The 11778-nt window shown below is 41.2% G+C and overlaps 3 protein-coding genes across 6 annotated transcripts in view; 2 read left to right on the top strand and 1 right to left on the bottom strand.

Moving 5' to 3' along the window:
• Positions 1–675: 675 nt before the first annotated feature.
• On the bottom strand, positions 676–2970 carry dnajc30b (DnaJ (Hsp40) homolog, subfamily C, member 30b). The gene is made up of 2 exons (XM_034867824.1): positions 1341–2970; positions 676–1002 (listed from the first exon to the last, which is right to left on the bottom strand). Exon 1 carries the CDS (start codon positions 2917–2919, stop codon positions 1768–1770), a length of 1152 nt encoding a protein of 383 aa, XP_034723715.1. The 5' UTR covers positions 2920–2970; the 3' UTR covers positions 676–1002; positions 1341–1767.
• A 656-nt stretch (positions 2971–3626) lies between these two features.
• Positions 3627–8609, top strand: bud23 (BUD23 rRNA methyltransferase and ribosome maturation factor). Its single transcript, XM_034867819.1, has 12 exons — positions 3627–3842; positions 4199–4236; positions 4757–4852; positions 5530–5612; positions 6012–6108; positions 6218–6314; positions 6413–6463; positions 6560–6645; positions 6884–6929; positions 7014–7075; positions 7880–7969; positions 8161–8609. Exons 1-12 carry the CDS (start codon positions 3795–3797, stop codon positions 8213–8215), a joined length of 849 nt encoding a protein of 282 aa, XP_034723710.1. The 5' UTR covers positions 3627–3794; the 3' UTR covers positions 8216–8609.
• A 318-nt stretch (positions 8610–8927) lies between these two features.
• stx1a (syntaxin 1A (brain)) overlaps positions 8928–11778 on the top strand; it is a 58043-nt gene continuing 55192 nt past the window's right edge. For 2 of the 4 annotated variants that reach the window (XR_004656033.1, XM_034867274.1), the window contains exon 1: positions 8930–9386. Coding sequence is in view for 2 of the 4 variants with exons in the window: in XM_034867274.1 (XP_034723165.1) it covers positions 9357–9386 (30 nt within the window). In the remaining 2 variants the exon portion in view is untranslated. Of the gene's footprint in view, positions 9387–11778 lie in introns of all 4 variants that reach the window. The other 2 variants (XM_034867275.1, XR_004656032.1) reach the window with 2 other exon arrangements.

Below are 11778 nucleotides of genomic sequence, written 5' to 3'. Positions count from 1 at the left end.
TTTTTCTGCGGTTTATCACTCAAATGTCACAATCCGGGGATTCAGCCTGAAATGTTCAAGATTAAAGGCTTAGAAAATAGTTAAAGAGCTATATAATAATAAGATAATTTGTCTCATTTCTATTTATTCATCCAACAGAAGTGTGAAATGTGAAGTAATTTCATTTTCTTTTCAGTGTCAGTCATCAACGATTAGGCCCTAATGTGACCACACTGAGTTGTTATGCATTTAGTGTCAGTTCATGAATGTATATGACACATAATGAACCATTTCCAAAGATCAGACAGTGTTTTGACCCATTCAGTTTAAAGACTGATAACCTAATCCCAGACATTTACCAAGTTGGATAGGTTTTGATATAGGTTTTTAATATTTAGCATCTTCAGGGAAATAAACACACTGTCACCAACAGCAGCAGCTCTCAGCAGACTGAGGCCTCCATAACATCCATTAATGTCATATCCCCGCCCCCAGGCCTCCAGCGGTAACCAGAGATCATTTTGATGTCCGCAGATGCCCTCTAGAGAGGTTTTATAGCATTGCAGAAAAAGAAGTGCCAAGTACGGTAATTGCATATTTACTATGACCATTAATAAATGAAACTAGATTAAAACAAAGAGAAAGTGTAAACATGAATATGTATTCATTTTTCTAATAATCTTAAAATTGCACACATTTTTTTACATTACAGATCCAGTGTTTAGAATGACACATTTAATTTCCCCACCCTTGTGCAGTATTTGAATGAGCACAATTGAATTTAAGCTGTTTGGATTCAGACTTCTCACTTCTAATAAGAAGTACATAAATACATGTGTACACAGGAACTTCACAGCTTTTTGAACGATTGTTCAGGTAAACCTGCTATGACACTTCTCGGGATGAGGATCATGAACATTTTACACGATTGTCATGATGTAACTCTGAAATCAACTTTTTTAATGAATCAAATGTAAGAAAGCCATAAAGATTGAAATATGATATCTTATTATCACCCATACACTGAATTAGAGCCGGGCAATACGGAGAAAATCAACTATCCCGATATTTTTAACCAAGTACCTCAATATCGATATTGTGGCGATATTCTAGGGTTGACAATTGTGCTTACACAAAATATGCACATAAAGAGATTTTTCATAAATAACCATCAGTTATGTTGATATGATAACACATAATAGAACAGCAAGAATAGCCGGATGTGTTCAAAAAATGGCATCACTTTACTGTCATGTAGCCTTTAAAACCAGGAAAAGACAACACTTCAGGATATTACGATATCCAAAATTTAAGATATCGAGCCTCATATATCAATAACGATATATTGCCCAGCCCTACACTGGGTGCTTTGAGATTCTTTAATGAGCTACATGCTCATGCTATGTTGTTAGTAGATTTCCAGATTTTTCCTGACGTGCCTTTCTAGGCAAGTGTGTGTCTATGTCTAATGTTTGTTTATGCGTATTAGATCCTAGCTATAAAGAAAATGAACATGTTCAGTTGTGATCTTGATACAATCAGCTTTTAATGGGGAACTCGGTTATAAATAACAAGCCTACAGTATCTATGGACCATCAACTAATGATACATAGTGATCTGGCTTTGGTTTACTGCTGCAACACACTGAAAGTAATCATCCTCAACTGTCAGAAACTGTGTAACATTTGCAAAACAGTCTGAGGTAGCACCCCGTCACCCTCCATCTCCACCTCCCTGAGAGTGGTGCCATGCACCCCCATAGGGCCACGCCGGCTTGCTGCTTCTATTTCAGGGCCCGCTGAGATTGACAAGAAGTAAGCCCGCCATGGTCAGCAGCATCGCCACAGTCACTTCCAACATTTTCCCTTGCCTCCACTTGCGAAGATTCTCCTTCTGCTGCTCCTCCATGTGCTGCTTCCTGGCTCTCGTTTCCCTCTCCCTCTGCAGCTGCTCCCCGTAGTGAGCCTGATAAAACGCGTCAAAATCAAACATGGTCTTCCCGCCAGCTTGGGAGAATCGCCTAGCTCTATATTGATGATGCTGTGGGGAGCCTGTAAATCTGCTCGTAGTCTCTTTGGAGGACGGTCTCCCTGCACTTTGAACGTCTGAGACACTTATTATACCACGGTCGTACCTCCTCCTCAGGCTCATGTTGCCCAGCACTGAGTAGGCCTCACTGATATCAGAGAAGCGCTGGGCGGCCTCCTTGTTGCCCTGGTTCTTGTCGGGGTGATGGATGAAGGACTGCTTGTAGTAGGCTGTCTTGATCTGGGACTGTGTGGCACTGGGGGACACTCTGAGGATGTCGTAGTAGGACGTCCTACTTCTGTACAGCAGAGGAGTATCTTCTGAGCTGCTGTCACTCCTCCAGCTGTAACTTCTAGTCGAGGCTTGCAGGGTATGAGGATGTAGTTGGAGACGCCACAGCTTCTCTGACCTCTGCTCTGTCAGAATGAAGATGACGGTGCAGAGTGCTCGCAGCTGATGGCGGGACCTGAAGGTGTCAGGATGGATGGAGACAGCTCCTCTAGTCCAGCAGGTGATTTTGCCAGGCCGCAGCTTCTCCTGGAGGAGAGGCTGCAGTCTGGCTGAGAGGTACAGGGCTGTTGTGTGAGCTTGCAGGCTCTCTCTGAAAAAACGGGATGAATCCAGCTTCAAAGATGTGGCAAAAAGCAAAGTCCCATATTCCTGTTGACTTTCACTTGTTCTCACTCTAGAAACTTTCTCTGATTTGCGTTGTGTTGCTCTTCTTTTTGACACTGGCTGAACTTCACGTTGATGATCCCGGCTTGATTTGTCTTTTAGCCGATTGTCACTGAAGGTGCAGCTACCTAGCAGAGATCCGGGACTTTCCCCGGTGCATACCGGTCGAGCCTGGTTGTTCCTGAAAGCGGACAGCCGGTAAGCTCCGCTCCCCAGCCTCTGACCGACCTCTGCCATTTTAGCGAGAACGGAGCCGGCGAGCAGGCAGGAGCATCCGCCTACGTCACATAACGAGAAACCAATAGGAGCCAATGTTTACAGGAAGTAGTTATCACACCCGACCAATCATTTTGCAGAAAACCGGCAAGCTCATATGTTGAGTATGGATGGTACAACCCTTCTTTACAACCCTATGGGTACAACCTTAGTACCCTTATGTAACAGCCCATAGTTTAACAGTCAATACAACACGCTTTTAAGATATGCTTTTTCACTAAAACAATCAATCTTACGTGTTCCCCTTTCTTCCAAAAATGACAGAGATTGATTTTAAAACTGTAATATGTTTTTGAGTATTAAATTCAATTTTGAGTGTAATAAAGGTGTATTTAGTCATTATGGCCATGACACTTAACGAGACCTTTTTTAAACTCTCTAAACAGATGGCAGTAGCCTTTATATGGTGTAATATACCTTGTTTGTATTATATTAGCTTTTTCGATATTATACACATATTATAATATTATTAGTATGTATATTTGATGTATTGTTTATTTGTTTATAAACAGATGTATTTTTTTATTTAAATGTGTATTGGTCGATAAAAAAGAATAAAGAGTTTATGTGAGGACGACATGTTTTCACATTACAATAATATTTCTAATTTGTATTTTATGCAATATCTACCCAGTAGGTGGCGACATAAGATTCTGTTTTAGCTGGGTTGCTTTTATTAAACTCAACAATGAAGTACTTACGTCGCTTGCAAGTGACGTCATTGCTCTTCACGTGTGGACCGTCGGTTTTCGTAATGTTACTAGCTTGTTTATGAACTGATATTCCAAAATAACCCTTCAACCTTCAGATACCGGCACACAAACACTAGGAACACCATGACATCCAGCTGTCGGCGGCCGGAACACTCAGCTCCTCCAGATGTGGTCAGTGGCGCTGTGTAGTCTAGTCTTTAGCTGCTAGGCTAACACTAGCTAGCTAGTCTTGTTTGTTTCAGCAGGTTGGATCTTTAAAGGTCCCCTGGATATAATATAACAGCCTTTTAACTGAATAAACGCTGATCGCATGACAGGCTAATTAATGGCTTCTTCTTCAGTAGTGTAATTAGCTGTAGTTTGTTACTTTTGAGTCCTATGTTTTGATGCATGCAATGTAACTACAAATGTAATACGGATACACGAGAAGTACAAACTTTGGCTAGTCAGCTGACAGTCAATGCCGTGAACTGTTCAAGTGTTTTATTGAAGTGTTATTTGTTATTGATGTGCTCTCATCCCCGCAGTTCTACAATGAAGCCGAGGCAAAGAAATACTCTCAAAAGTATGTCTGGGGTTTACTTGTGAATAGCTTCCTGTCCCTGTTTGTAGGTGAAATCTACCTTTTTTACAATGGTAATGTCACTGGGATAAAGGACACTATTTATTCACTACTGTAAGCACACTCACATAAAACACATTTGGATTGAACATGCAAGTAAGTCACTAATTCAAAGATATCACCTCACTTCAACTCCTGTATCAACTCACTTTCTGGCTTAAGGAGATAATTGTCTGTGGTTGTAGTGCATACTATGATTTACACTGTTTAAAATTGTGCTTTAGGTTGTATTTTCCCTTTTTAGATTAAAAAATAAATAAATCCCTGTCAGTTGTATTATCAGACAATCTACTAAATCCAACATCAAATCAGATGGCACTTTGCCACATTTAAAAGTTAAACTTGTTTCTGTCATCATGTATTTCCATTGCCAGAAGTAACACATAACATTGTAACTTATATCTGTGTGTGTGTGTGTGTGTGTGTGTGTGTGTGTGTGTGTGTGTGTGTTGTTGCTTCACAGCTCTCGAATGATTGAGATCCAGACCCAGATGTCAGAGAGAGCTGTAGAGCTGTTAAACCTGCCAGAGGGACAGCCATGCTTCCTGCTAGATGTCGGGTGAGGAAGTGACACTGGCTTGTCTTTGCATGCAGTATTACACCAATAACTTCATAAAACCTCATTTTTTAGCAAGAAATAAGACATTTTTATTGTGCTGAGATTAAAATAAATAGGGTCACAGTTAGTCTAGTCATTGTCTAAATATGATATGTATTGTTACATCACTGAAGACATCAGATATACTGTACATCAATCAAACTTTGACTTCTGCTGCACTTTGCTTCATTAGTAGCCTCTTCATCATGAAATGTTCTTTAACATTCTGAATGTACTTTATTTTTTAGATAAAAAATAGTGAATGTCCTTTTCTGTAGATATTTTATATTTTATTCGCTTTGGTGTGTCGCTACACACTAATTGTGTTTTTAATATTTTATTTCATTTTTGCTTGAATAAAAATGAATAAATAAATAAATAAAAAATTCTTTAAAGTACAATGGTTTTGACATATTGGTGAAGCACTGCAGCAACATTACAGACACAAGGAGTTGTTGATGTTGTGTCAATGAAAGAGTTGTTTTGGATGTGTTGGAAGTACTGTAATGTAGTGTTTATGTTTAACCTCATCTGAATGTCACCAGTGTGGCACATAAGACCTTTTTTTTAACAGAACCCAGTCTTGTGTTTTTGTGATGTGAAGGACTCCGGTTGACTGTCTGTCCTCTGTCTCTCAGGTGCGGCTCTGGTCTCAGTGGAGACTTCCTGTCAGAGGAGGGACACTACTGGGTTGGAGTTGACATCAGCACCGCAATGCTGGGTTAGTTTGTCACTGCTCCATTTAGACAAGAAGCAAGAGGGGGATGATAATGTTGGGATATTATACGTTTAAATCGGGCACATTTTTTATATAATAAAAGAATAAAGTTCCAGGCACTTGTTTGGCTTTTATTACCTTAACTAACTTCAAGAACCCGGTCAGATGGAGACCAGTGTCAAGTCCACCAAACTTAAGACGTTGCCTAACTTTCCTGCCTTAATCCGGGCAATATTTTTTGTTTTTGTTTTTATTTCTATACAATCTTATAGGTCAAGTATCAGAGGTCTCTGACTTATCCCTCTGGATGATGTTTGTTTTGTTTATTTATGCATTTACTGTAAAAGGAGGCTGAGGATACATTTCTGAAACATTGATCCAATCCCGTCTTGCATGTGACAGATGTTGCACTGGACAGGGAAGTAGAAGGAGACCTTCTAGTGGGGGACATGGGCCAGGGGATGCCTTTCCGACCCGGCACCTTCGATGGCTGCATCAGGTGAAGAACAAAGCATGCTTAAGTTACAAAAAGATCAAGGTTGTTGACTTTCATTTTCAATAATTTCTAACTCTGTTTTTCATGTACCATTTGCGTGATCCCGTGTCAGTATTTCTGCTCTGCAGTGGCTCTGTAATGCCGACAAGAGGACACACAGTCCTCCTAAGAGACTCTACACCTTCTTTAGTACCCTCTACTCTTCTCTGGTAAGGTGTTATCACTCCTGTTTGTCATTCCAAACATCCACATACCATATTTTAGGATGAGAACCTTTGCTAGCATCTCCTTGCTCTTTGTCTTTCAGTCAAGAGGTGCACGTGCAGTTTTCCAGCTTTATCCAGAGAACTCAGATCAGGTGAAATAACGCTGTGCAAGGTGGATGAAAAATCTGATGTTTTCTGCCTCTTTTTTTTTTAACTTACCTTCAGTCTTCTTTGTTCCCCCTCTATAGCTTGAGCTGATTACGACGCAGGCCATGAGGGCAGGCTTCGGTGGAGGCATGGTGGTGGATTACCCCAACAGCAGCAAGGCTAAAAAGTCAGTACCTATCAGAAGCTGGGCTTTTAATTTGACATGGTCAGCTGCAGCCTTTTGCAACTGATTCCTTCTTAATGGCCTGTGAAATAAGCAACAGTGTACTTGCAACACAAGGCTAATTGGAACATGATGACCTTTATATTGACTTGACTGTTTTGTCCCATTAGCCTCGCGATGAAATAGAACACGGTTGGCCGGATTTACTCTTTTCACTCCCACGCTTCTTGTTTGTTTCCAGGTTCTTCCTGTGTCTGTTTGCTGGAGTAACCGGAGTCCTTCCCAAGGTAAGAAACAAAGGAGTTAGTGGATATCGGGCACGTTTGTGTTTCATTTTTGCTACTATATTGATCTCTGTTTCTTCTTCTCAGGGATTGGGATCAGAAACGTCTGACAGAGCGGTTTCAAACCAGGTCCAGTATTCAGGACAGAGGTAAAGATATTCCCAGCAGGCAGACATTGAAATTGTGATAGTTTGATAAAATCGTTAACATTGTCGGGAGTAGCAGTTTGTTTCAGTCACCAGAGTTTATCTGGATTCATTTGTTTGGTGCGTTTTATTCAGAAAGATGCAGTGGGATGGGATGCTGCCTGAGGCCATCTGAGCGCCAGTTGTTAAAATATTTAGTTCTTCCTAATGTGCCTTCTGCTGACAATTTGCATGTGGCATCTTGTAGATACCTCGAAAGTATAGAATTTTAACACACATTCATTTTAATTAATTGTTCAAAAATAGTTTTTTTTAGTTGCTGCTTTTCTTTATCTTCTATAATAATATGCTGAATATTATTTGGGTTTTGGAATGTTAGCTGGACAACGCAAGTCATTTAAAAATCAGCTTCCTTTTTTTCATTGTATGGTGAGAATGAGTAATCAAGGAAATTGATAGTTGCAGCCCTACTTCACTCTGACTAGGACAATCCCTAGTTTCTTTATTGATTTGTATTAAAACAGCCATTTGCAAACAGGTCTTGGCCTTGATACGTGCAGGTTCAGTCGTACTTGCTTTGATGAAGCCAGAAGACCGAGAGGAATCTCCAAAGGGCTGTTGTTCTGCCTGACTAAAAACCATGTCAGGCAGCTTTTCCTCCCTTATACACAAAGATGTTTGAGTTCCACAAAGAGACCGCATGTGTGAAATATTTAGCATCAGAGGCGAGGAGGTTTTGGATGATTTGTCACAAAGAACAAGGTGCATTTTAAATAAGCTTATCAGCCAAACCATGTCTTTGTGAAGATGCCGGTTCAAAAACATGAAGGGGAAATCGGCGAAGAAGGGACGAGATTGGATCTTTGAGAAGAAGGAGAGGAGGAGAAGGCAGGGACGGTACGTACTGGACAGTGTTTTAAGCTCTTTCAGGACAAGCTATTGGATTTTCTTTTTCTGAAATATTCATGCTCTAAATAATGTAAAATACTTCAGTTTAGCTTCAACTGTATCGCATCTCGATGAGCTGTATTCTGTTACGCTGGCTGACGCCTCCTCTCTCTCTCTGCTGTGTGTTTGTTGGCCTGCAGGGAGGTTCGAGCCGACACAAAATACACAGGACGTCAGAGAAGACCTAATTTCTAACTGACTCATGCAGCTGAGCCTTCATTAGCTCTTGGCTGTACCACCACGCACACGCTCACCCCTCTAACTGCAGAGTGTTTGGACTTCCAACTCTTAAATTCAAGTGGATGAGATGAAGGAGTGAAATGCTATAATGGCCAATAACTTGTACTTTTGGTTGAGTGTTCCTGACAAATGGTAGTAAGATTACACTCTCCATGTTCATGTTGGCTGGAAGATACAAAGTACACATGGACAGACATTTGTACTTTTTATAAATAAATGATACATGCCGATGTATGTATTAAAATGATTGTTCATCGTGTTTTAGAAGGTTACACAAACAGAATTCATAAGGGGGAAATGTAACTAAATGAACTTTAAAATTGAATAAAATGACAAATTGCAGTTGCAACTATCACAAATGTTAGTTTTGTATTGTATGTAGAACGTATTAGCAGTGGTAGTACATACAAGACGTGTAATTTAAGACGTGGACCTAAGTAAGAAAATTAAATTATTGATACAAGTAAAATCCCAAATGGCCATATGCAGTCATCTCAAAAAGAAAATTAAAGGCAGTCATATTTTTTAATATGCATGACACATTTCTAAGCCGGTCGAGGATTATATAAAAATTAATCTCGAGGTCTTTTGCTGTTTCCGTATTTCAGTGTGTAGCATGTGTAGCCGACAGAGGTCGCTGTGCGCTCGGGCACAATGGGAACCACCTGGGCGTTATCTCTGAACCTGCTCAATCCATAATCAAACCCAGCACAGTGTCGCGGACCAGCCACACTCTCTGAGGAGCTCTCATGTTGTCAGTCTAGCCTGCAATATGTCAGACTGACTCTAACGGAACAAACTTGGAGAGATAAAAACAAAGGTCAAGTAGTGCGGATTGAAGACGAAGTTGAAGGTGTGGAATGGGTTAACGGCGGAAGGCCTCGCCTCACCTTTAGTGCGCGTCACCCGGCTCCGTAAAGTGGCCCGACCAGCCACACCAAAAGGGGGCAAATCACCGCCTCTCGCCTCCGCCAGACGCGCACCCTCGCCTCGGTCGGTCTCACATCATCCCGTCGGTCTCCGCCCCGCCGCTCCATCACCACACACAGCCACAAGACATCGGGAACTGGAGGAATACGAGTGATTTACCGGAGCCATGAAGGACCGCATGCAAGAACTTAAACATGTAAGTTACTGATTGGTTCTTTTTAAATTGTCACCATTCACCCGTTCTGCGAATAGATGGATTTTGAAGACTCTTCGATTAGCCTTTATAAACGCGTCTTCAGACAGCACAGATCCACCGAGCGGGCTTCGCTGATTGAGCAACAGTTGTGACTCTCGGGGGTCTGATGGAGGCTGAAATAATGTGGTTTATCACAAGCAACGGGCGCATGATGCTCCCGAGCAATACTGCCAGTGTAAAGCCGATATGAAGTCGTTTTCTCCTTATTCTTCAAACCAAAAATCACTTTAATTTTGCCTGATTATTCTTTGAGAATATAGCCCGGGCTGTTGGATCTCTGGGACACAAGAGGGATGTTACTTTGTATTCAAACTCCATAGGTTCAATAACTTAACATGCAATCTTCAATTTGAGCATTTTCCGAATAGTGAGTGCGTGAGTGAGTGAGTGAGTGAGTGAGTGCGCGCGCGCGATCGATATGGCCAACTATGGGTGTGTGATTTGAAATGGGAAATTGGTCCCAGCTCACCCATTCCGCCCTCTACGGGTTATTGAACTTAACCACCAACAATGTTCTGTCTTCTCCTTACATTTCTACTGCAGAGAGATTCATCATAACAGAGATTAATCATACAATTAGAGCCTTAATAATCGTTATTCTACGTTTTTAAGTATAATAGTTAAGGATGCTGTATGTGTGTGTGTGTGTGTGTGTGTGGGGGGGGGGGGGGGGGGGGGGGGGGGGGGGGGGGGTTGATGATGATGATGATGATAGTAGTGGCCATGTCAGATCCGGGTAATTGGCAGTTTAACTGGAAGGGGAGAGGACAATTTATGACTCCCGGTTTTCGGTGACGATGTATCTACGAATTGGCCTCAAGTGAGACATCCAGCCCTAACGTGTGTGTGTGTGTGTGTGTGTGTGTGTGTGTGTTCGCATTTGAGAGAGGTGTGTCTCCTGTATGCAGTTGTACAAGTAAGAGAGCGAGAGGGCCTTAATCGTGTTCACCAGCTTCAGTGAGTAACACATATTCAACGAAATAGTTCAGGATTTAGAGCAGTAGAATGTCAGCTGCTGATTCTATTTTCTTTAATTATTTTTTTAATCGTATCCTTCTTATCTTCTGAGAAATGAACGCTGGAGTGACCTCAGCCGGACCAATTTCAGGCCATCCAGACCAAATGAAATTGAAGTAAATTGCATGTCACAGACAGTTATTTCCCATCAGCACTAGAGTGATATTGTTTTCCATTTGCAGCCTCAAACTGATGCATTTTCTTGACTTTCGTGCCGATCTCTGTGGGTCTAAGCAGCACACCACCACTGTTGGATATGTGTGGTTCTTTAAAAGCTCCGTGTGCAATGCACTAGGATTCCTTGCAACTAAATATGTTCAATCTGTAATTGTTGTTTTTAACGATATTTATTGCACCAGTTAAAAAATCAGTTAAGTTCCTGCTATCACATCTGTCCAACCAAAAGTGCAAATTCAAAGATATTTAAGTCACAGTGACTGTGGCAAGTAGCAAATGCTTACATTTGAGAAGCTGGAACCAACTAATTACTAATAGTCAGATTTGCATGCTAAAGGATCAATAATTCTATGTACGTTTTGTTTAGTTGTTTTAGCTATACAAAGGAACAAAACATATTGAGTGCTAGCTTCAATTTGGAGGAAGGCTGTAAATTGTGCAAATGACCCTGCTGGGATTTGTTAAGGCTGCAACAAATAGAACGGTCATTACAAATAGCATAGATAAATTGCCGTTCTTTCATATTCATCTTAAACCCTAAAGCTGACGCACCCACCTCTTGTTGCTTTGACATACCTTGCTGGGCTGTCATTGGTTGTTGCTTGAGATTTTCAAGCTGGAAAAGTTGGCGGCTGTTCTGGACATATTGCCATTAAATACAAAAACAAATGCACAAACATTTAGTTTTTAGATGCGTTTGTGGCAAGAAATAAGGTTGGGAACTTGCAGCCTTGCACTTCATTTTCCATCTCCATTGTGTAGTTGTAATAACTGTGAATAAGATTTGGAGTCCCTCCAAGAATTAGATTTAGATGCCACATGATCCTGGAACTTTGTTGCTGGGAAACAGCTCCCGTAGGATAGTTAAAAGTAAACTGGTCTCAGGGCAACCTCTAGCTCACCCAATAAGAGCGTGCACCCCATGTTGTCTGAGTCCTGCAGTGCCCCCAGGCTTGAATCTCACCTGCGGCCCTTTGTTATCCCCTCTCTTTCTCTCCCCTTTCCTGTCCATCCACTGTCACTGTTGAATAAACGGGAAAAGCCCCCAAAAATAATCTAAAAAAAAAAGGTGATTATATCTCTTGTGAAGTGCCAAAGAAAAGAAAAAAACAGTTCAATGTGGATGACTGGGGTTATA

The sequence above is a fragment of the Etheostoma cragini genome, chromosome 3 (genome assembly GCF_013103735.1).
Source record: "Etheostoma cragini isolate CJK2018 chromosome 3, CSU_Ecrag_1.0, whole genome shotgun sequence".
Classification (NCBI taxonomy): Eukaryota; Metazoa; Chordata; class Actinopteri; order Perciformes; family Percidae; genus Etheostoma; species Etheostoma cragini.
This window is presented reverse-complemented; position numbering and strand designations above follow the sequence as displayed.

Coding starts and splice junctions, on each gene's coding strand:
- bud23 (XM_034867819.1), top strand. CDS start 3,795: ATGACATCCAGCTGTCGGCGGCCGGAACACTCAGCTCCTCCAGATGTG. Junction 4,237..4,756: donor GCAAAGAAATACTCTCAAAA/GTATGTCTGGGG, acceptor GTTGCTTCACAG/CTCTCGAATGATTGAGATCC. Junction 6,109..6,217: donor ACCTTCGATGGCTGCATCAG/GTGAAGAACAAA, acceptor ATCCCGTGTCAG/TATTTCTGCTCTGCAGTGGC.
- dnajc30b (XM_034867824.1), bottom strand. CDS start 2,919: ATGGCAGAGGTCGGTCAGAGGCTGGGGAGCGGAGCTTACCGGCTGTCC.